General features: G+C 44.8%; 1 protein-coding gene across 2 annotated transcripts in view; it reads left to right on the forward strand.

Moving 5' to 3' along the window:
* The window catches only part of rgs7b (regulator of G protein signaling 7b), a 382,811-nt gene that overhangs the window by 201,636 nt on the left and 155,231 nt on the right, over positions 1–25,944 (forward strand). For both annotated transcript variants that reach the window (XM_080199833.1, XM_080199832.1), the window contains exon 3: positions 4,042–4,138. In XM_080199833.1, the coding sequence (XP_080055959.1) occupies positions 4,042–4,138 (97 nt within the window). The remainder of the gene's footprint in view (positions 1–4,041; positions 4,139–25,944) is intronic.

Here is a 25,944-nt window from a genome sequence, read left to right on the forward strand (position 1 = left end):
CTCAAGCTGAATTTTCCCTTTATACACGGTCTTGCCCGTGGTGCACTCCCCTTTGCAAACACAGCATTGACTCTGAACGGAATGCATCCACCCACAGATGGTCACAGCACAGTCTTCGAAAATCCGGCAGCCTCAGGTAGACTTTTTACAGACACCTTGGAGCTGAGGCCAATTTTGACTCCCTGCTCTCAATGGATACCCAACTGCAAGATTCATGCTCTCAGCCAGCAGGGACCACTTTAAATTTGTAGATCAGCTTCAGGGACAGGGAGGGAAAATAGATTTTGGTTTTTCCAAATGCTAAAATGAGAAGAAGCCCCTCAAAGTTATTTTTAAATAGCCTCCTTGAAAGTGGCTGATGGGACCTTTATCACCACTCATCATAAATGTGGATTTGGTCATAGAATCCAGTGAAGAAGAAGGCCATTCGGTCCATTGAGTCTGCACCGCCAACAATCCCACCCACTCCTTATTCCTGTAACCCCACATATTTACCCTGCTAATCCCCTGACACTAAGGTCAATTTAGCATGGCCAATCAATGTAATCCGCACATCTTTGGACTGTGCGAGGAAGGTGGAGCACCCGGAGGAAACCCATGCAGACATGGGGAGAGTGTGCAAACTCCACACAGACAGTGACCTGAGGCCAGAATTGACCCGGGGTCTCTGGCACTGTGAGGCAGCAGTGCTAACAACTGTGCCACTCCAAATGTTCTATGATCCTATTCTTCCTGAGGCTGCTTCAAAATTTGATTATCCTAAAGAATTAGCTCAGCTTACCCTCCATTCCTGATAATCCCCTGGCTACCTCTAGGACAGGTGTGATCATAAGCCAGCCAGTGCCTGGTGAATGTGGATTGCACACTTGGTTGACATCATTGTGGTTCGTGGTATAAATAGTTTCAATTCTCAAATTAACAGGAGGTATCTGCTACTGGATTCAAAGCCATCAGCTGAAAATCAGGAGAAGTCACTTTTCCATCTCAATCAGGGAGGTGATGACCTAGTGGCATTATCGCTGGATACAGAAACTTGGCTAATGTCCTGAGGATCCAGGTTCGAATCTCGCAACAGCAGTTGGTGGAATTTGAACTCAATAATTAAAAATCTGGAATTAAGAAGCGACTGATGACCATGAAACCGTTATCAATTGTCGTAAAAACCTATCTGGTTCACTAATGTCCTTTAGGGAAGGAAATCTGCCGTCCTTACCTGGTCACAGCAATGCGGTTGACTCTCAGCTGCCTTCTGAACAAGGGCAACTAGGGGTGGGCAATGAATGTGGGCCAGCCAGCGATGCCAATGTCCCACAAATGAATTAAAAAAAATCTGAGGCTTAAGGTGTAGCTATGAAAAGGAGGTGAAGGAGTTTCTACATGTTTATGAAAGGTATAGAATCATGTTGCGTTGTGTTGAAAAATTGATAGTTCCTTTAATTTTGATATGTGTAATCCTCCCAAGGAGGTTAATCTGTTAATTGCCGAGCAGAATTGCAGTTGTTTGGAAACATGAGAAAATATGAAAAATACAGGTGTTAAAACTGTCAAGATGTTCTGAGGAATTGGAGGAGAGACCATTCAAGAATATAAATGGCATGATCATAGGGCCTAATAGGACATCCTCAGAAAACAAATGTGGGCTCTGGGATGAACCGGGAACGGTGCCTGTTCAATGCAATGCAGACAACACATCAACTCTGCGTTCCCTAGTCACTGTTTGCTGCATTAAATCAATGCTGACCAGGGTGTTCATTGGCTGGACACATCAGCTAGGGACCCAAAATCACAGCTTGCTCGAACCACTTAAAGCTATCTTGCATGGTGTAAAGCTTGCCTACACCTTTTTCAAGATAAGCTGTGTTGTGAATGGAGTAATGACTGGAAGCGTAGTGGAGAACATGCCCCTGTCTACATCAATGGGGACAAAGTAGAAATGGTCGACAGCTTCATGTTTTTAGGTGTCCAGTTCACCAGCAACTTGTCCTGATTCCCCCCATGCCGACACTATAGTTAAGAAAGCCCACCAATGCCTCAGCTATGACTCTCACCAACTTTTACAGATGCACCATAGAAAGCATTCTTTCTGGTTGTATCACAGCTTGGTATGGCTCCTGTTCTGCCCAAGACTGCAAGAAACTATGAAAGGTCATGAATGTAGCCCAATCCATCACGTAAACCAGCCTCCTATCCATTGACTCTGTCTACAATCCCCGCTGCCTCGGAAAAGCAGCCAGCATTAAGAACCTCACGCACTCCGGATATTCTCTCTTCCACCTTCTCCCATCAGGAGAAAGATACAAAAGTCTGAGGTCATGTACCAACCAACTCAAGAACAGCTTCTTCCCTGCTGCCATCAGACTTTTGAATGGACCTACCTTGAACTTCTCTACACCCAAGCTATGACTGTAACACTACATACTGCACTCTCTCCTTCCCTTCTCTATGAACGGTATGCTTTGTATAGTGCGCAAGAAACAATATTCTTCACTGTATACAAGCACATCTGACAATAATAAATCTAATCAAATCAAAAGTATGGGTTGGCAGTCATGCAGTAACTGACTCTGACTTGAGAAACAATGAAGAACGGAACAGCATACTGTGCCTTTAATGTAGCAAGGGCCACACTGAAGGCACAGAAAGGCAATGAACGGAGTGTCACACAGTCCTGGGCTTGTACCTGGAGAAACCCATTGTTGTCAAGCAAGGAGCTCAGCGATGTAATACCAACAATTAAAAGACCCTAAAAGTCCTGATTCTGAGTGTTTTCCCTTGCAGCTCATTTTGTACCTGAGCAGAGGCTTACAGGAATGGGGAACCTGACCGTGAAAACCATCTTTTTTTCGCTCATTTGTGGGATATGAGTATTGCTGGCAAGGCCAGTATTTACTACCCTTCACTATTTGCCCTGACAAAAGTGTTGATGAGTTATCTTTATAATTATGGAATGGATATATCCACAGTGCTGTCAGGGAGGGACAGATTTCCAGATTTTTACTATTAAGGGATAGTAAAGGAATAGGATATAGTTCCAAGCCAGGATGATGTGTGGCTTGGAGAGAAGTTTACAAGTGGAGGTGGTGTTCCCACGCCTCTGATGCTCTTTTCCTTCTAGGTGGTAAAGGCTGCGGGTTGGAAGGTCCTCTTGAAGGAGACTCGATAAGTGCTGCAGTGCATCTTGTAGATGTGCACGTTGCTACACTGTGTTGATGGTGAAGAGAATGAATGGTTAAGGTGTTAGATGGGATGCTCATAGAATGGGCTGCTTTGTCCTGGATTGCGTTGCACTTCTTGAGCATTGTTGAAGTTGCACTCATCCAGGCAAGTGGAGAATATTCAATCACACTGTCTATTGTAAATGGTGGACAGGTTTTGGGGACCTAAAAGGTGAGATATTCTCCAAAGAATTCCCAGTCTCTGATCTGTTCTTGTAGTTTCAGTATTTAAATGGTCAGTCCAGTTAAGATTTTGGTCAATACTAACTCCCCAGGGCGTTGATGGTAGGGGAATTCTGCCATGGGTAAATGCTGTTGAATGTCAAGGGGAGATAATTACGTCAAATCCATACCCAAAACATTATTAAAGAACCTTGACAAGGCTGAAAAAAACAATGATTGCATAGATAGAAGTATAAAAGTATATCGTCTGAGATGAAATCTCTGTTTTCCAAAATCATTTTGTGAAGCCAGTGTTTTTATTATTGTTAAAGCAATTCTAAATCAGGCACAAACAGAAAATGTTGTTTAATCTTAAATACCAGTCTTTTTTCCCCTGGAATATATATATAATTAGTTTCTTTACAAACTCATGATTCATGCTGCTAATTCCTTAAAGAATTGAAGCTTTTCATGTAAATACAAAATGAAGTGCCATGGAACTGAAAAGGTTTTCCCCAAATTAAAGAATAACAAAGCGTTGGACCTTTAGTTCTTGCGAAGAGCAGAATTGGCAAGGTTCAGTCTCTTTTTTAAAAAGTACATGCAAAGGTACAGTGTGCAAAAATAAGGTATTTATTCAATATTTTCTCCTCTCTTGTTTCAGATGGAAGATGTTATAGCACGCATGCAAGAGGAGAAAAATGGGATTCCTATTCGCACAGTGAAAAGCTTCTTGTCAAAGATCCCTAGTGTATTTTCTGGTAAGATACTAATTTTTGCACAGTGAGAAACAATAATGTCAGCTCAACATTAGTCACAGAGAAGTCACTGAAATGTGGTTGTCAAAGACAGACGCGACCCCATCACAGCGTGTACCGTGCGACTTGCCATTTCCTGCCATCAGAATCTTCTGGTCCCACCAAAATGAATGGCCATTTGCGTTGCTTGCCGGCCAGTCAAGCCGCCACAGGGGATTGCCTTTGGCGGGACTGGAAGATCGAGCCAGTGGAAAAGGCAGGAAAATTTCTCAGAGTAACTGCGCAACTGGGTGAAGAGAAGTTGATCAAAGAGCGCCAGCATGAATTTAGGAGGATGGAGAGGTGTAATGCCTGACTAACCTAATCAAATTCTTTGAGAGGTCACATCACAGCCTTCTCAGTTGCCCTCTGTACTTGATTAATAACCTTCATAAGAGTAGAGGTACTCAGAGGAAGCTAGCAGGAGCATCTTTTCTTTTTGCTTTCCATGTTTGACGTAAGCAATTGTCAAAATGCTGCTGTCCTTGTCTTAACTCGCAGTATGTTCTGATCGCCTATCATCCCTATATTTTCAGACCTTCATTGGCTCCTGCTCAAGAAAAGTCTTAACTTTAAAATTCTCATTCTTGTTTTCAAATCCTTCTATGGCCTTGCCCCACTCTACCTCTGTAATGCTCTCCAGTCCCACAGGCCTCCAAGGCACTCATCTTTCTATAATTCTGGCCTCTTGTTGATTTCCAATTATAATTGCTCCACTATTGGTGACCATGTCTTCAGCCCTCTCGTTTCCATGTTTGGAATAACCTTATGCTAAATTTTTATTTCTCTCTCGCTCATTTTCCTCCTTCTCAACGTCCCTCGGAACTTACATCTTTGACCAAACTTTTGGTCATTTGGCCTAATGAGTGGAATTTTTCAATGGGATATTCCGTTGCTGCTGAACTTGGACCCTCACCGTCACCGGTTTCTCAGTGGCGGGATATGCCCAGAACAGGAAAGATCATTATTAGCAACAGAATCTCCCGATCAGAGGATCCCAGAAATCAGTCAACGATGGGCCATCTCCATCACCATGGAACACGTCACGGGGGATGCGTGAAAAATCCTAATCAACGTCTCCTTATGTGATCCAGTGTCATATTTTGCTTTATAATTCTCCTGTCGAGTGTCATGGGAGATTAAGTTGCATTAAAGACATAAGGGAAATTAAAAAGAACTATTAAGAACAATTCAAAAAGAAGTGGGGTTGGCATGATGGCACAGTGGTTAGCACTGCTGCCTTGCAGCACCAGGGACCTGGGTTCAATTCCCGGCTTGGGTCACTGCCTGTGTGGAGTCTGCATGTTCTCCGCGTGTCTGTGTGGGTTTACTCCGGGTGCTTCAGTTTCCTCCCACAGTCCAAAAGACCTGCATTAGCCATGCTAAATTCTGCCTCAGTGTACCCAAACAGGCACTGGAGTGTAGCGACTAGGGGATTCTTCATTGCAGTGTTAATGTAAACCTACTTGTGACACTAATAAAAAATCTTTAACATTAAACTCATTTTAAAGGTGTTGTACACTACATGTACCTTGGTCTCTGATTTGTCCTTTTCTCAGATCACACCTTGTGTGTTACAACTTTTTATAGACACTGCCTTTGTGTTTGGTGTGCTCAAACCTCACTTACATAGCAGAAATCATAGAATCCCTACAGTGAAGAAGGAGGCCATTCAGCCCATCAAGACTGCACCAACAAAGATCCCACCTAGGTTCTATTCCTGCAACCCCACATATTTACCCCACTAATCTCTCCAACCTATGCATCCTGGGACACTAAAGGTCAATTTAGCATAGCCAATGCACCTAACCTGCACATCTTTGGACTGTGGGAGGAAACCAGAGCACCCAGAGGATACCCATACGGGCACTGGGCGAACATGCAAACTCCACAGAGGCAGTGACCCAAGCCGGGAATCGAACCCAGGACCCTGAAGCTATGCGACACCAGTGCCACCCTGCTGCCCAATTAATCAGAAGTGACTGTGCAGGGAATATAAAAACCTAATGCAAGGACATGGGCTGGAAAGCTACTAATAAAGAATTCCTGTGTACATGAGGACATTAAATCAAATAGGAGCAACATTTACAAATAAAAATATAGGAAAGATAAAGTAATGAAAATTCTCCAAATGTTTTTGGGTTGTCTTTTCGTTCACCATTCTGTGCTCAAAATGTCTATAACAGTACCTCCTGTTGGAGCCTGTGTTTATTTGAGAAGTCTCAGCCTTGCACATACACAGCATCCCAGATGTATAACTGTCAGCTTTAGAAATTTATGAAGGTATTGCTATACAGCTCCCAGTATGCAGCTTGCCTAGAGCTCTTAGATGTTGGTATGATTGACAGGAAGAATATTCTGAAATAATGCTAAGCTTTGGACCATCGACTGCAGTCGGATTGGATTGACTTATTAGCTTAGGATGGAATTTTCCCAAAAGGTGAGTCATTTCTGGCCTGAAAACCAGTGTTTTCCCACACTTATTCTTTGGGAGAGAGGTGAATTTTGCATTGGCCATGAGGGGGGTGGGATCCAAACACGCCAGTAAGCCCAGCTTCACAGAGACCAGGTGCCAATCTCAGATTGAAATTGAAGACTTCCCTCCCTCCCCCCATGGACATCAGGGAATGTTCACACCCTCCCCCCCCGCAAAGGGATATTTACCCATCCCACTTCCCAACAAAGATTGGAGCCATCCTATTGGGTCCTCCTTTATGAACCTCCCCCTTCATGGCCCCCCCCTTCATGACCTCTCCTTGACCCAGCCCCCTCAGACCCCACTCTCAACTCCGTCCTCCTCATGTCCCATCCCCTTGGCAGTGCCCACCTGGCAGTGTCAGATGGGCGATGCTCAGTCATGTCCCTGCCTAACCAGAAGTTTCAATTGGGCCCATGAACTGGGATGAAAGATATTGCTAGAGGCTATCACGCTGGGCATGAACTGGTCTCATGACAAAAGCCATCTTCCCAGCCCTGGTTTGCCGGTGCGATCGACTTTGCACCTGAAAAGGGCATGAAGCTGATTTAAATATTGATGACATGTTTTGCATGTTTCCAGCTCCTGGACATATCCATCCTTCTCCGGGGCGACCGGAGGCCAATGACGTTGGTTGGCACCATCCTCTCCCATTTTCTCGCTCGTTTGGCATCTAGAATTTGTTTTGCAAGATTGCACCCAGTATATTGACATGCTCAGTGAAATATGCTGATCTGGTTCATGCTGTTACTGGGTGGCACGGTGTTTAGCCTTATAGCTCTAAGGACTCAGGTTCACTTCCGGCCTCAGGGACAGTCTGCGTGGAGTTTGCATCTTCTCCCCATGTCTGCATGGGTTTCCTCTAGGTGGCCCGGTTTCCTCCCACACTCTAAAGATGTGCAGGTTAGGTGGATTAGCCATGCTAAATTGCCCCATAGAGTCCCAAGATGTGTAGGTTAGATGGATGGTAAATGTGTGGGTTTACATGGATAGGACAGGAGAGTGGGCTTGTGTGAGATACTCTGTCAGAGAGTAAGTGCAAACTCAATGGGCCAAACGGCCCTTTCAGCGCTGTAGAGACTCTATGATCAGAGCACAAAGTGATAAATGCTCCAGGAGCGGAATCGATTGTAGTAAATAATATTAACATGCTTGTTGAAATAATAAGGACATACTAAATTACATAAGTAGAACATCGGCAACAACAAAACAAAGGATGATGAGTCACCATTACAGCTTAAAGGCTGAGTGTAAACAGCACCCTGATTAGGGTTCTGTATAAATGTACACCCCATGAGAGTTCAAAGCACAAGTTAAGCTTAAAAGGGGTGAGGAACCGGCCATTACAGAGACCTGGTGTGGGATTTTCCAGCCATGCCTGCCTCAAAACTGGAAAATCCCACCCAATGACAATGGACCTTTGCATGGTCCACCAACCACCCCCTCCTCCCCACCACCCTGGTTACAAATTGGACATGACTGGGAGCTAAATATTCCAGCTTGTAAGATCTTTAGAACGGACAGGGAACTGGAAAAGGAGTTCCAGTAGGAAGACAAGGGGTGAAATCTTCCATTCTAAAAATGCAGTGGATGGGAAAATCAGCGTTACTCCCATTGGGTGGCAGATCGGCACATTTTCCACCTTTCAGCTCACCAGACAGCAGGGTATAGCAGTCGGCAGGCTGCAGACACCTCAGCTGCGGATGTTGTGGCTGCACCCAAACAGAACAAGTAGAGGTAGGAAAATTCAGAAGCCTGCACCAATCAAATTGTCCTATTAAACCAACTGCCTGTATCACTGTATTCCCCACCTGTTAATGTGCCTATCCAGCTAAGTCTTAAATGTCACTAACATGTCTCAACCACCTCACAGTGCATTCCAGGGCACTACCCCCTCTGTAAAAAACATCCCCTACACATCTCCACTGAACCTCCCACCCCCCGCTCCCCAAAACCCCTTACCTTGAACTTGTGCCCTTTGTAATTGTCATTTCTACCCTGGGAAAAATCTTCCAACTGTTCACCCTATCTGTACCCCTCAGAACTTTTTATAAACTTGTATTAGGTCGCCGCTTATTCTCCATCTTTCCAGGGAGAACAATCCCAATTTATTTAATCTCTCCTGCATGTTCATTCACTGTATATAATCTTCAATATTGTAAACTTAGTTTGCATTTATCCCCCTCCCCAGGCTGAGGTATGCAGTGGCTAATCAACGTGATGCAAGGTTCCATGTTCACCTAAGGTCCAAATTAACCTCCTCCAATTATCTCCCATCCGCATCCTCAGTTCTATGAGCTCTCAATCTCAGCACAGCAATTTGCTTTTAGCTCTACGTCTACCACATGAGAAAAGACATGAAAATGACAGAAGGAGAATACAACTGCGACCCTCACATCTCAAGCAGACATGATGTGACCTCATGAGAATTGCTCATCAAGATTGTTGATTATCCTGACACTGTCACATTGAAGTCTGTGGGTTGTGAATATGACAAGCATTTGTTGAGACTAAAGTTGGAATCTTTTTTCGCTAGTGTACTTTGAAATGATATTCACTTTCTGACTGTGAGCTTTGGGGAAAAGTAGTATTCATCACAAAGCACCATGGCCCTTCATGCGTTTAAAGCTGAACATTATTCCTTAGTTCCATGATGCTGGTCAACGGGCATTGGTTTCACTCGGTGACATTGGAATTGTCTATTTGAGGGGAATGGATGTGCAATGTGAGAGGTGTGTGCCCGTCCTCATGAAGCCATCTGTAAGGATCATGTTTTGATTCTGAACAGCTGCCTAACAGCACCTCACAGAATTCATCTGTTGATAGAATTCATTGCATGACTGTGAACTCATTGGCCCTGATTTTACTGGCACATCCACCTTGAAATCAGGCCGGGCGAGGCTCACAGAATGGTATTCTCCGTTGGCCTCGTGAACGATCTTCTCGAGTGTTCGGCAGGTGTGACAGTAAATTCCAGCCATTGATTTTGTGTAGATAGAAAGGATTGGCCCTTGTGAGATTGACAATGTCAAGGACTGTAATACTATGGAAGTGATGCATTGACACATCTCCTAAGCACTCAACAGAATCTATGAAGAGAAGTTATCATTGACTCCTGTGTTGATACTGACTGAGCCTCATCCCTCCCAAGAGTCAAGTCAAGGTAGGAAGTAGGCCTACAGGCTTCCCATGAATTCAGGCTAATGAATTTTTGCAACTAATCAAAACATGTCTGTACTGAACCACTCTCTGTGAGGTCAATGCAATCATAACTCACACCTTAGAATGCAAACTGTATATTCAGATCATTCTGATCAGTAACATTGATCATTGCATCCTGATGTCCAAAGGCATCTTGGGTCTCAGTAGTGAGACGTGGTCTCTGCATTATTCATCGGTGGGAGCTGGCGTTTAGAGAGGCGCTGTTGTTCGGATGTTACTCCAGCTTGAGATGGCCAAGGGTTAACCATTGACATATGTTTTTCTCTGAGCACCACCTTACAAAGTTGTTGAGACACTGGCATCCATGTATGCAATGGCATTTCAACCACTTGAAGGCTGCCATGCACACTGACTTTGTAATGCTACAGATAAAAGGACTGCACTCTGTGTAGTTGTTTGAGGAGGTGTACTGGTGGAGTGTTTACCCAATTCCACAGCAGACAGGCTACAGTGTCTTTGAAGCATGACTCCATCATTAGGGCTGAAAGTGACTTATGCTGCTTCCAAGATTATTGAGAGATTGTTGGCCTTTGCTGATATGTTCATGCTGACAATAAACGTTCTATTGCATCCTCAGCATCGAAGCACGAAGAGAACTTCAATCATGAAAACTTGTCTTCACTTCATTCCTCATTAAATCTTATTCCTGAGGTTATCTGCAATGTCATGCCATTTTCATGTGGCTTGTCTGAATCATTGCTGTCTTCAGATTTATCTGAGGAGATGACTAGTTCCTCCACGTAATCCTCCTTCACAGCACTCAGTTGTATCGGGTGCAGTAAATAATAGTGATATGAGTCACACTGTGTGTTGAGCATTGGCAAGCCACATCTGACCATTCCAATGCATCTTCAAGAAGCCACTAGTTTATTCTAGTCAGGATCTTGTGACTGAATGTGCAGCACTGTATCTCTTGTCAAATGCACTCGGTGACCGAAATAGGGATGTCATTAGCCTTGTCTTTAGGAGATAGCCCTCTCATGGGGAGCCAACCCTCTAAGTGCCAAACACCTTCAAATATCTCTGGCATTTGGGAGTGACTTAAGACACTGAGCTATATGCAATGGTGAGTTTTACTGAAAAGGGCATCAGTAATGTAGGATCATGAGTTTTAGACATCCTTAATGCATTTGTGGGGCCCTGGAAGTATCTGCAGGCAAAAAAGTTTAGTGCAAAGGTAACCTGAGGCACTGACACAATGTTCCCCCAAGTGTGTGAGATATAGTTCCTCATGGAGAACATGACAGGTATGAGTTTGCATATCACTCGACCACTGAAGATGTCTGTGGTACAGTATCCATGTATGAGCAGCACCTTCTCTTGATCCTTGGTTGTACCAAAAGCCGCACAGGGAGAGCAGGATGTTGTGTTGAAATGAGGGCGGGGGGGGGGGGGAGGATAGATTGTACCAAGGGGGTGATTATGAGTGGGGTGGGTGCAACTCTGCAGGGGTGATGATTGAAGGGTGGGGGAAACCCTGAAGGGGCAATGATCGGCAGGGAGGAGTCGGGTGACAATATCCAGGGGATTGGGAGGGTGGGGGGGAGACCAGCACAAGGAGAGCAGGTCCCAATGTCATGGGGGGAAAGGGAGGGTGAGGGTGGTGCCTGTGCATTGGCGCCACTAAAAATTGGCTTCACTGGCAGGATTAGGCTCCGTCACTCCCCCTACTGGCGAGAATCGTATTTGGGTCCTTTTTCCACGAAGTGCCTTACGATTGCAACAGGGAGCCCACCCAAAAACACGGCGCGATTCTCTCCTGTTTTCACACTCGTTCGGCACTTCAAATTCAATCCAGTGGATTTCCGTCATGCATGCAGGGCCAGAAAAGAATCAAGATTGGAAGGGTGAGCAGAAAAGATCAAAGACAAGATGGTGAGGCAGTTGCAAAATGTTTTTAAGAGATCAAACAAATATTTTCGAAGGTAATAAATCCCTTTTGGGATCAATTATTTCCATCCTGTACATTCTAAGGCCCTCCACAAAGCTCTTGCCAGCTGTCAGCCAAAACTTAAGCTGCATTCTTAGTGAGAATGAAACATGGTGATTCTCAACTCTGCCTCTCGCTGCGTCAGTTTGTGCAATTCAGCACCTTGTCTGTCATCAGCACCACTTTCATTTTGGTGATTTGATGTGTTTATTATTGAAAACATTGGCCCAAATCTACCCAGCAGCTGTCTCCAATGCTGCTCAGACTATCTACTTACACAGGCCAGACCCCAAACCCATGAGGCACAGGAAGTCCCCCAGCGCAGGCAAGAGAATCAATGCACTCCCCCTTTTAATGGCGTTTGCTGCCGTAAGTTAAGGTTACATGTCCAATGTGAATGTTAGTGAATGGGTGATGAGGGAACGGGTAGGTGGGTGAGTGAGATAAACGGGTAGTCCTGAGACGTTAGAAGAATGAGAGGCGACCTCATTGAAACTTGCAAAATTCTTAAGAGGCTAAACCTTGTAATTGCAGAAAGGATGTTTCCCCTGGTGTGGGAGGGTGGCGGGGAGTTGGGTGGAATGGGCAGTTTGAGAACCAGTGGACATTCTCACGGAATAAGGTACAGGCCACTTAGAACTGAGGTGATGAGGAATTTGTTCACTCAAAGTGTGGTGAATCTTTGGAATTCATTTTCTCAGAGGGCTGTGGAAGCTCAGTCATTGAAAATGTTCAAAACATAGATCGATGGATTTCTAGAGATGAATGACAGCAAGGGATGGCAGGGGAAAATTATATTGAGGTAGGTGATCAGTTATGAGCAAGTTGAATGGTCGTGCAAGCTCGAGGGGCTGAATGGACTACTCCTGTTTCTGTGTTTCTATCTACGTCGATAGGGTGGGGGAATTAATTGGTGGGGTGACAGCTGGGTGAGGTGGTAAACAGGCAGAGGGACATGTGGGGAGGGTGACAGATGGGTGATGTGTGGGTTGACAGATTGGTAGGGTGGCAGGAGGGTAAGATAGGTGAGGTTGGTAAGGAGTTGGTGGATTGGGGGTTGTTGGGTCAGGAGAGGTTATTGGGGGGCGGGTGGGGGGTTCTTGTCATGTTGGGTTGGAGGCGTATTCCGGTAGTGTGAGACAGCCAGAAATGGCCCCGAGGGATGGTGGTGACAGATGGGCAGTGGTCTGTTGTCTGATTCTACGGGTTAGTGGTTAGTCAGGTTAATTCAGGTGTAATTGGGGGTGGATCAAAAGGGTCAACTGGGTTGGGTTGAGTTGGAAGGTCAGGGACTGATCGGGAGAGAAAGCAGTCAGAAGTGTAGTTGGGGGTGGAAGGATACACAGGGGGAGTTGTGGGGCTAAATGTGGATGATTGGGGCTCAAATGTGTAGTGACCCAAGTGTTAGACTAGGATTTGTTGTCTAATATGTCCTGGGTAACCATTCAGATAAGTACTGGGAAATTGTTCAAAGTCTCTGGGCAGAATTGTTCCTGTCCCACCCGCCACAAGAATTGTAAAGTTTAAAGTATATTTATTAGTCACAAGTAAGGTTTACACTAACACTGCAATGAAGTTACTGTGAAATTCCCCTAGTCACCACAGTCCAATGCCTGTTTGGGCCAATGCACCTAACCAGCACGTCTTTCAGTCTGTGGGAGGAAACCGGAGGAAACTCATGCAGACATGAGGAGAACGTGTAAACTTCACACAGACAGTGACCCGAGCCAGGAATTGAACCTGGGTACCTGGTGCTGTGAAGCAACAATGTGCCACTGTGCCACCCTAGCAGACGGGACATGGATCACTTTGAGTAGGATTTTCCAATCTTGGGGTGAGCACGGCCAGAAAATCCCACCTCCTGACTCTATCACGGAGTCAGGGGCTCTTGTGGAGAATCCTGGGGAGTAAGGAATTGCCCCTCAAACTTCCCAGGCAGTTTCCATGGAGTCAGCGCATTGGAACCTCCACGTTCCAACACACACCTTGCATCATATTTCTGTATGCTGACAATCTGGAGATTGGAAGATGGGCCATTATAGCTTATATAAAGCAAAAACAAACATAGGGCTATAATTTAATCAGGCAACGTTGTTAAAGCACTCAATGTCACTTGTGTTTTTTGTAATATATCATTCAAACTCCTCCATTGAATTGCAGCCTCATTACTCATCACCAGACAACCACTGTCCTCATAATAGCGCCTTTGACAGTACCTTTATCATAACAACATGCACCATAACGTGTTAACAAGGATGGGGCTTTACATGAAGTGATTGAGTACATTATCAAAAATATAATCAAAATCAGGAAGGGAATCAAGTGTTATAGAGATAAGACTGGAAAGCTGCACTGAGGATTATCACATCAAATCGGTCATAATTCCAATGGGACAGCACAGTTGCACAGCATCAGGGACGTGGGTTCAATACCAGCCTTGGGTGACTGTCTGTGCAGGGTCTGCATAGTCTCCCCGTGTCTGCGTGGGTTTCCTCCCACAGTTCAAAGTTGTGCAGGTTATTTATTATTAATTATTATTGTCACAAGTAGGCTTAGGCAAACACTGCAATGTTATTATTGCAAATTAAACGTCTCTTTCTGCTTCTGGTGGTATTTCACTGGCAATGGATGGCCTCTCCATCACATGGGGAAACCACCAGGTATACACTGATGGTCTCTGTGTAGGCGAGGGTGGGGGGGGGGGTCATATTCTCTTAAAGTTTATTTGTTAGTGTCACAAGTAGGCTTACGTTAACACTGCAATGAAGTTACCATGACAATCCCCTAGTCGACACACTCCAGCGCCAGTTCGGGTATACTGAGGGAGAATTTAGCAAAACCATCACATTTTTCAGACTGTGGCAGGAAACCGGAGCACTCAGAAGAAACCCACGCAGGCACAGGGAGAACATACACATTCCGCACAGACAGTGACCCAAGCCAGGAATCAAACCCGGTTCCCTGGCGATGTGAAGCAGCAGTGCTGACCGCTGTGTCACTGTGCTATCCCTGGATTGGCAATGCTAAACGGCGACTTAATGTCCCAAGATGTATAGGTTAGATGGATTAGCCATGGTAAATGTATGGGGTTACAGGAAGAGAGTGGGGGAGAGGACCTGGGTAAAATACTCTGTCAGAGAGTCAGTGCAGACTCGATGGGCTGAATGGCCTCCTTTTGCTTTTATTTCTTATGGTCTAAAAGGGAGAGGTGCAAAAGTAAACAGAGAAACTTTAAAAAAAGTATGTAGGGCTGCGATGGGTTGATAGCAGTATACCATCTAAAAAAAAAATCTTTGCATCGATTCAATGGCTGATAATGAATTAAAATCAAAGAAAAATGGAAGAGGGTTTTAAAGAATTAGTAATGTATTCTTGAATTAAAATGGTGCTCATGAAGTAAAAGTATAAAGTAAATCATGGACGCAGAAAATCAGAAATAAAACCAGAAAATGCTGGAAATAGGCATCATGTCAATTATTGATTGAAAGAAGAGTTAAATTGATGCCTCAAATAAATCTGCTTCATTACAAAGTCCTAGTCAATGGCTACACCTGAGTCATTAACCTATCTTTCTCCTTGAAATCCCTAAAGGATTGCCATCGTTATTGACACTGTTAATTATATTTGATGTGAGATTGGATCATTACTGAATTCTACATACAAATTATCAACCGACATAGGGAACGGAACAAGCGAGATGATGAAATAATTTCACACATGATTCACAGTGCCAACTACTATCTGATACAGATTGCTATGAATAAGCCCCACAACAAAAGTGAAAGTGATTGATTTTTATTGACAGCAAATGGAAAAGGGAGCTGAGGACCTGGGGAACACATCAGCTTCGGCAATAGTCAGTAAGGTAATTGAAGGGGATTTTCAACTTAGTTTGAGCAATTACCCTGTGCTTGGGAACCCCCATCTGCCCAGCTAATACCCACCCTACCCCAATACTATTTCCTATCCCCTAATCACCCAACTACCCCTCCAATCTCCTGCCTACTCTCCCCATCCCACACACTCCCAATTACTCCTCCACATACCTGGGCCACCTGACTGCTCCTGCAACCTTCTGACCCTGTCCCCGCCCTTGACTACTCTGTAGTCCTCTGTACCAAACTACAACCCCCACCCCCAACGTCATCCCCTGTGGACCCATCCTATCCACTTACCTTCTCCCCAGGCTTGTTAAAGTAGCATTTAAACAACGGAACCTTTAAAGTTCACAGTTTAGAATAAATCGGTGGTGATGAGCGCTCCATGTAAATTTCAGCCCCATGTTGCACACATGAAGTCGAAAGATGCCTGGGTTAGGTGGATAGGCCATGCTAAATTGCCCCTTAGTATCGGGGGAACCAGCTAGTGTAAATACATGGGGTAATGGGGATAGGGCCTGGGTGGGATTGTGGTTGATGAAGACCCGAAGGTCTGATTGCCGTCTTCTGCGCTGTAGGATTCTGTGATTCTATGAAGCAAGCACCCTTCAAGCATTTATCAGGACTAAATAAATTTGAAGCTCACCTTTGACTTTGGAATGTGATTTTTCAGAATTGTTCCATCAGAGCACAACTTCCACTATGTTTTTCTTTTACAAAATTATGATATGAAATTCTCTGGGACAGTTGAATGCTGCCTTTGCTAGAGATAGTGGTGTCATTGTAACCCTCCCCAAACAGTGGATTTGGCTTGGGTGAGAACTTAAGAATTCCAATCATGATCTGAACCCATCTTCAACTTGTCCAGCTCCCATTTTAATGTAGATAGGATGAAGTGTCCAGTAGGGGACTTAGAATCCCTATAGTGCAGAAGGAGACCATTCGGCCTCTTTTAAGAAAGTGGTGTTACCTCCATTTTTAAAAGTTTTCTATTTTGAATGCACTTCAGCAGGTAAAGTAAGATGAGTAGAGCTGATTCAGTAAGGGAAATGCTTTTACAGTACAGCTTGTGTGTCAGCAGCAACTGGAATGCTTCCCCTGTAGGCCCAACAAGTTTGCCTGCGTCCACGTCTATGATGTTAAAATGTAACTGGTGACAACCTTATATTGGAAGTAATGTAATCAGTGGTAGCAAGATGTAAGGGTCAGCTGACCCAGTAAACCATGGAACCAATTACAGAGTGATGTAATAGTCAGCTGATTCACGAGAAATAAAGAACTATGTAGAATTGTGAAGAGCTTAGTGCGGCCCAGGGTGAGGCCCCAGGTTTGGAGTAATGATATTTCTTTATTAAATCCTTTCTTTGATTTATAAGTTGGACTAAGTTTTGTTGTATTTTAATTAGCTGCATTTTGAAGAGTTCCTTCTGAAGAAACATATGGTGCTGACCCCAGACCCTTGACCTCCCTCCTTTCTACATTAATCTTTCCCCTGATGTAACGACTTTAATCAGGCAATTGAGACGGGCCTGTTCAAATATGAACTCCCTAATTAAGAGCTAAATTGATGGGCCAATGGGCTTTATATTTAACGAGGCGTGTCAGTTCCTCTGGGACTCCTAATGTAGACTGCTAACAGAAAGCACTCTCTATGCTGTTGTCAGACTTGTAAATAAAGGGATATTGGTGAAGGGACTTCTGCCTCCAAGGACTTATTACACCTGACCATGCGACTTCCTTGACCACCATCTTCCACCGAACATATACGTACCTTCATCCCACCGTCATCTCACCCTGACCATCTGCTCCTTATCCGCTGACTTTTTCCTATAATTTCTCCCTCCCAACCCACCCCCGCAAGCCCTAACTTGAGACCCCCTTGCCCTAACTGCAATGCCTCCACCCTTACTTGCTTCTTGTCTGTAGCCTTGCACTAGAGGCTTTCCCACCTGACCAGAGAGGCTATCTGCCAGGAAATCTGCAGAACAAGTTGTCCTGCTGTTAAGTATCTGCTGCAGGGCATCAAGGGACAATTCTGAATACTGAGCCAATAAGAAGCCATCACTGGTGAATAGTTTGAATGAATATGAAGTTTATTTTTTTTTGTTCTTGATAGTTTTTATATAATTCGATGACATTCTTATATAACTGAAATAGGGTAAAATACAGCCCCTAGACCCCCCAAGTAACTGCAGTAACCATTCACGTCATCCCTCCCAACATGCAGGAAGCACCTCCCCCACCATCACAAACTTGATTGTCTCCCACTGACCTCCTCAGTTCTGTTCCTGCAGATTCCCAGCTACAGACTCACAGTATCATAGAATCCCTACAGTGCAGAAGGAGGCCATTCGGCCCATCGAGTCTGCACTGACCACAGTCTCACCCAGGCCATATTTCCATAACTCCACATACTTACCCTGCTCGTCCCACTGACACTAAGGGGCAATTTAGCCCAGCCAGTTGACCTAACCTGCATCAATGGGAAGAAACTGGAGCACCCGGAGGAAACCCACACAGAGAATGTGCAAACTCCGCATAGGCAGTGACCCAAGGCCGGAATCGAACCCAGGCCCCTGGCACTGTGTGGCAGCAGTGCTAACCACTGTGCCACCGTGCTGATCACACCATCAAATTTCCCCCTCTGCTCCGATTTGAAGATGAATCTGACCAAGCATTGGGGTGAGATGCTGGGAATGTTTGGGTAAATATGGCTCTGCCGATTAGATCAACCAGGCTTCCATGACCAGGTTCTCCAGCTGCACTGGCTGTTTGGGACGATGAGGACCATTCCTTTCCAAACCCCCTCATATAAAATCAGAGCCAAACTCTTTGCTAGTTGGCAAGATTGCCACGTAGTGCAATACTTATTGAATCTGTTTCATCCAGCTTACATATTTCAGTTCTGTACTTTGACCTTTCTGCAGATTGAATGGATGGGAGACAAACAGGTGATAGTCAGATACTGAGGCTATGGAGTTGGAGCAGTGGTGGTGGGGGTGGGGGGGGTGCACTGCCCAGCAGGTGTCCCTGGGTAGAAAGTGGGAGGTTGTGATGTGCAGAATGCTGGGATTGTTGAAGCCCGGATTTGCCTTGTGTGGCTCAGGCATTTCCCCAGAGTCCCATAAAGAATGGTTCTTCAGTCAAACAGATTGGACTTCAAACCATAAGATATTGGAGCAGAATTTGGCCTTTGAGTCTGCTCCGTCATTCAATCATGACTTTTACATTTCTCAACCATTAGAAGTTTAGGAAAACGAGAGGTGATTTTAATGAAACGTTTGTAAGTCCCTGAGAGGATTTGATAGGGTGGATATCGGATGGATGTTTCCACTTCTACATGAGACTAGAACCAGGAGGCACAGTTTAAGAATAAGAGGTCTACTGTTTAATACAGAGATGAGAAGAAATTATCTCTCTCTAATGGTTGCTGGTATATGGAATTCTCTTTCCTATAATGCAGTGGAGGCTGGGGGCAGGATTTTCCCATTCCATCAGCCGCAGGAATCGCAATGGCCGGACAGGACCATGCAAAGGTCCATTGACTCAGGCAGGATTTTCCAGTCTTGGGGCGAATGTGGCCAGAAAATCTCACCCTGGGTCACTAAATTTAATCAAAATAGAGTTAGACAGATTTTTGATAGATAAGGGAGGCTAGGATGATAGGGGCTAGATGGCAAAGGAGTAGAGACCACAACCAGATCAACAATGATCTTCCTGAATGGTGGAGCAGGATCAAAGGCCTGAACGGCTTACTCCGGTCCTTCAGTCTAATGTTTCTCTTCGTTATGCAGGTACACTTTACTGTTCTGAGCAAAAGTGGTGTTCGATCAGGCAAGGGGAATGTTACAATTACTTCGAGATCCTACTCAAATGTCAAGACTCCAATTAGTTTGAGGATTAAGACCTTCTCCTGAAAGGCAGATACCTCAGCTACAAGGAACTAAAATCATTGCTCTTTGAGAGGGGGAAGAGATTCATTCTACCATGTTCCTGCCAAGTGGAGGGAATCAGATACCCCCATGGCATGTTAGTCAGCAACAGAAATGATAAATGATAGGTCAACATCGACTGACTTCTCAAATTAACTAAATTGTTGACCTTTTCAGACACTTGCTGATTGTCTGTGTATTTCTAGCACATTCTACTGTCACACCCAAGCCTACAACTCTGGAGTTTTCATGTCTACATTTTCTGGAAGTCACAGTTTTGCTATTTTTCAGTCTTCCAAATTATTTCCAATGCAGAATGGTAAATGTCAGTATTGACATCCATTGGCCTTCAGTTCCCTAACAGTACATTCAGGTGTTTTTATTTAATTTATTAGTCTCACTAGTAGGTTTACATTAACACTGCAATGAAGTTACTGTGAAAATCCCCTAGTCGCCACACTGTGGCGCCTGTTCGGGTACACTGAGGGAGAATTTAGCATGGCCAACGCACCTAACCAGCATGTCTTCTGGACTGTGGGAGCAAACCGGAGATCCGGAGGAAGCTTTTTCAGGCGTGGGGGAAATGTGCAGATTCCACACGGACAGTGACCCAAGGCTAGGAATCGAACCCGATCCTTGAATGGTAAATGTCAGTAGTGATGCCCATTGTCTTTTCCTTTAAAAATGCATTCAGGTATCTTGAATGAGGGACAGTTACCTATGAATATTCAGTTGCCTCTATCTCGTAATAATATTTCATTATTAACTTCTTTCTGTGCAATGTGCTGACAGTCTTCACGCAGTTTCTTCTGGCTACTGCAGTCTTACATAATTAATTGCAATGAAAAGCTATTTAAGGTCAACCAGAAACATTCCCTTCAGTGTCCAATAGTTGCGATTATTCTTACAAGGCTGAACTTATTCCTTAAGAACATGTTTTCTACAGATACAACAGAAATGTTTCTCTTCCAACGCACCCCCCCCTCCGCCCGCCCCACGCCCACGGTTCGATTTTCATTATTCTCTAAACTTCATATGATCTTATTTTATGTTCGACCTTATTCCAACCTTCCCTTCATTCTTAAATTATTGGCACTGTGAGAATCATAAAACCTCTACAGTGCAGAAGGGGGCCATTCAGCCCATTGAGCCTGCACGGACAACAATCCCACCCAAGCCCTATCCCCGTAACCTCACGTACTCACCCTGCTGATCCCCCAACTGTAAAAGGGACAATTTAGTGAGGGCCAACCTAACCCGCACATCTTTGGAGTGTGGGAGGAAGACAGAACACCCGGAGCAAATCCATATAGACACAGAGAGAATGTACAAACTCCACACAGTTAGACACCCGAGGCCAGAATTGAACCCAGGTCCCTGGCACTGTGAGGCAGCAATGATAACCACTGAGCCACTGTGCCAGCTCATGAGCATGTGATAGAATGTCGATTTCATCAGGGCATCGATTTACATGGAATGTTCCCAGAACCCAGGGCATAGTTTTCCATCGGAGAAATAATTCTCATCTTGTACAGCAGTGTAAAACTGGATGATGACCATTAGTTGGCAATTGTACATCTTTCCTGATGACCATTTCTGTGGAAAGCGGTGAGTTACCTTGTGTGGCAGACGCTTGGCAGTCTGATCTCGCAGTTTCATGCTCATTCAAACCAACTTGGCAGATATGATGCCATAGTGGCTTATCAGTGCCCCTGTGTTCCCAAGTGTTGGAGTTAAAATTGAAGGTTGCTTAATGTGCCTTTACAATACTTCACCTCCCCATTATGTGACTCCCCATCGAAAATGTATTTTTTGGGAATCTGTCATCAGGTATACGAACGACTTCTGTCCACAACTGGACCTTTGAATAAACTGGGATTGTTCTTGCTGGAAAGACGGCGGCTGAGGGGTGGCCTGACAGAAGTTTATAAAATTATGAGAGATATAGGTAGGGTGAACAGTTGGAAGCTTTTTCCCAGGGCAGAAATGACGATCACAAGGGGGCACAAAGAACAAAGAAAATTACAGCACAGGAACAGGCCCTTCAGTCCTCCAAGCCTGCACCAACCACGCTGTCCGACTGAACTAAAAGCCCCAACCTTTCCGGAAACCATATCCTTCCATTCCCATCCTATTTATATATTTGTCCAGACGCCCCTTGAAAGTCATCATCGTATCTGCTGCCACTACCTCCCCCAGTAGTGAGTTCCAGGCACCCACCAGTCTCTGTGTAAAAAGTGTGCCTCGTACAATGCCTTTAACATACGTCCTCTAGTAATTGACTCTTCCACCCTGGGAAAAAGCTTCTGACTATCCAGGAAAAAGTTTCTGACTATCCAAGTCAAGGTAAGGGGGGGCTGAAGGTTCAGTAGAGATGTGCAGGGGAAATTCTTTACACAGAGGGTGGTGAGGGTCTGGAATGCACTGCCAGTTGAGGTGGTTGAGGCAGATACATTAGTGACATTTACGACTTATCTGGATAGACACATGAACAGATGGGGAATAGAAGGATTCAAGTGATTGGTCTCGATAGGACAATGTGATCGACACAGGCTTGGAGAGCCAGTTTGTGTGCTCTTTGTTCTTTATTGTTCTTTTGATCTTGGTCCCAATTTCACTTATACTGCAGGTTTGTAGATATTGCTTTTGGGCATCCTCTCTATCTATTTAATGCCACTAATGCAGCATAGTCAGGTTATTGAAGAACAACGGCAATAGCAGATCTAATGCTCTGATCGATATTGCAGGGTGGTGATGACAGCAGCTTGTTAAGGATGAAACTCTCACATTGGGCTGTCAGTCAGTCATTGATCGCTTGCCACGACACCATGCTCTTAGTACCTCGACTCCCACGATTGGGAGGGCAACCTTTTCACACAATTCAGGCCGTGAAGGTTAGCACTCCCACTAGCAGTTCAAAATATTCAGCTCCTTAGCACCCGGAGGAAGCTGGAGTGAGATCCTTGGTTCTCAACCTACTTCACTTGTGTGAAATGGTGATTCACCACTATGCAACTAGTTTCAGGTGCAATTTGAGCTGCAATATGCAACAGCTATGAGTGGCAGTGAAGTATTTTAAGCACAAGGTGAAACGTTTTAGCAAGGAAGTGCAGGTGTGAAGTTTACAGAACTCTGTGCCATAGGTTTCCACGCTCTGTTATGGATGTTCGGGTTACTATAGGGGTGAAGTTTGAATCATTTAGTATGTTGGCTTGCATGGCTTGTGCAGAAGCAGATTACGTCATGTGGTGTTCTCCAATTACATGGCCACATGTAGCCACTCCCTGCGCGTAACTGACCAGCCTGAATTAGCACCATCCTGTTATCACACAATCCAATTCATTGATATTCATTTTGAGAGGACTGGAATACAAGGCTGAGGGTCTGGTCAGGCCATGTTCGGAATATTGTGAGCAATATTGTGGGTGGCACAGTGGTTAGCACTGCTGCCTCATAGTACCAGGGACCCGGATTCGATTCCCAGCTTTGGTCACTGTCTGTGTGGAGTTTGCATTTTCTCCCTGTGCCTGCGAGGGTTTCCTCTGGGTGCTCCAGTTTCCTCCTGTTGTCTGAAGGGTGCGCTGGTTAGGTGCATTGACCTGAACAGGTGCCAAGAGTGTGATGACTCGCGAAATTTCACAGTAACTTCATTGCAGTGTTAATGTAAACCTTACTTGTGACTAATAAATAAACTTTAATTACTTCAATTTTGGGTCCCACACCTAAAAAGGATGTGCTGGCCTTGGAGAAGAGGTACACAAGAATGATCGCAGAAATGAAAACCTCGACTATGAGGAGCATTTGAAGGTTTGGGGTCTGTACTCAATGAAGTTTTGAAGGATGGGAAGGGGATCTCATTAAAACTTGCAGAATACTGAAAGGCTTGGATAGAGTGGACATGGAGAAGATATCTCTATTGGTAGGAGAAACTAGGGTCCGAGGGCACAGCTTCAGAGTAAAGGGACGAACCTGTAGAACCGAGATGAGGAGGAATTTCTTCATCCAGAGGGTGGTGAATCTATGGAATTCATTGCCACAGAAGGCTATGGAGGCCAGGTCATTGAGTGTACTTAAGACAGAGATAGATAGGTTCTTGATTGGTAAAGGGATCAAAGGTAACGTGGAAAAGGTGGGAAAATGGGGTTGAGAAACTTATCAGCCATGATTGAATGGTGGAGCAGACTTGATGGGCTGAATGGCCTAATTCTACTCCTATACGTTATGGTCTTAATGATATGACATCAGGATTCTAAACTTAGGCCTGACAGGACATGGCAACACTTGTACTGTTCACTCCTGAGAATTGATGTATGAAACAACAAGATGGGCCCAGGAAGAACCTTATTTAAAGGGTCAGCTAGTAGGATACACTTTCAGAATATTTCCTATTGGAAAGTCTCTGTAAGAACTCTGGAGTGTTTTTGGAGACATTTTTGGTCTGTTTGCCAAAGACTGTTGTTACATCCTCACCGGGCTGGCAGGGACATTGGTGATTTGTCCAAATAAAGGCTGCCACAGGCATGGGGGCTACAGTGGTGGTACATTAGGGTCTGCATCATGACAAAGAGATGGGGCAGACGCTGGGGAAGGAGCAATCACTGTGCCGTCCCTCCAGCCACATTGGGGCCAGACTCCTCCATGCTCCTTGACAGTGAGAAGAGTTCGAAATAAGAACAGAAAGTGCCAGAGACACTCGGCTGGTCTGGCAGCATCTGTGAGGAGAGAAACAGAGTTAACCATACAATGAACTTCTATCAGAACGGGGAAAGGTTAGGGATTGTTGAGGGATCCTGTGTATGGTTTGCTTCATTTATGTAAAGACTTCATTTTAAGGTATTTCTGTCTACACAGCTAACTCTGCTAAGCTTAAAAAATTAACTTGACTACATTTTAAAACTCAGAAGGCATGCTGGGTTCGCTAGAAAATTGACTGCATTTTTGAAAAGTACAATGCCAGCAACACAGGCTTTTTATAAGCCAAACAAAATTTTTCATAAACAACATTTGCGAGGCCTGTTTCTCCAAGTTAGGATGTGGAGATGCCGGCGTTGGACTGTGATAAACACAATAAGAAGTCTCACAACACCAGGTTAAAGTCCAGCCAATTTATTTGATAGTAAACTCACAAGCTTTCGGGGTTTGCCCCTCCGTCAGGTGAATGGAGAGTTCTCTATTCACTCTCCATTCACCTGACGAAGGGCCAAACCCCGAAAGCTTGTGAGTTTACTATCAAATAAATTGGCTGGACTTTAACCTGGTGTTGTGAGACTTCTTATTGTGTTCTCCAAGCTAGGGACAGCACGTGCAAATCCATCTCAATAACAGAGATAACTAATGACACATATTGTAGGTTCAGCTCTGTGTTTGCGCTCCAGTTCAGCTTTGTTTTGGAGTTCTATTTTGATAGCACAGGACTGGTAGAAGGAATTAGTCTCTCTCTCTCTGTAGCTTTTGTCTTTTCTTTTTGCTTTTGTAATGACTTAATTTTAAGTTTTGTTCAATAAAGGAAATTTATTTAAACGCCATATCAGGGCCGTCTTTGTCTATTCAAAGGAATGAATGGGTGTACGAGGTTTTGAACAAACAGTGGGTGGGGAAAGGGACTGAGGACAGAGGCAGTGGCGTTCAACTTAAGCTTGATGAACAACACGCTTTCTGCGCAACTCGCCACATGTTTCGCGGCAGCAGTGGAAGCAGCCATTGGCTGGCAGCGGGATTCTCTGGTCCCACTGTTGTCGGTGGGGTTTCCTGAAAGAATGCTCCCCTCACTGCCAGGAATGTCACAGCGGGTATGCACCATCAGTGGGATCGGAAGATCCCGCCAGTGTGAATGGCTGGAAAGTTCCGGTGTTCACCTTTTGATGAGGCACTTTATACCCTTCCAGGTTCAACACTGAGTTAAACAATTTTGGGCTGTAATCCACCCTGACTCACCCCCTTCCCTCACTGATCTCTCAGTGTTCTCTCTCCGCGGTTTAAAAAAAAACTTGCATTTATATTCTGCCTTCTTTGACCTCAGGATATCTCTTTTTGGAGGTTTCCCACCTGACTGACAGGCAGGCTACCTATTGAGCAGGAAATCCGACAGCTCAAATGTGTGGCCAAAGACAGTAGATGTATGGGGCAGTACAGTAATTAGCATTGCTGCCTCACAGTGCCAGAGACCTGGGTTCAATTCTGGCCTTGGGTGACTGCCTGTATAGAGTTATGGGGATAGGACCTGGGTGGAATTGTGGTCGGTGCAGACTCAATGGGCCAAATGACCTCCTTCTGCACTGTAGAGATTCTAGCGAGGGCTGGGAGAGAGTGGAGGGATGACAGGGGGGTGCAGG

Source organism: Carcharhinus amblyrhynchos, chromosome 12 (genome assembly GCF_965287045.1).
Source record: "Carcharhinus amblyrhynchos chromosome 12, sCarAmb.v2.hapA, whole genome shotgun sequence".
NCBI classification, from domain to species: domain Eukaryota; kingdom Metazoa; phylum Chordata; class Chondrichthyes; order Carcharhiniformes; family Carcharhinidae; genus Carcharhinus; species Carcharhinus amblyrhynchos.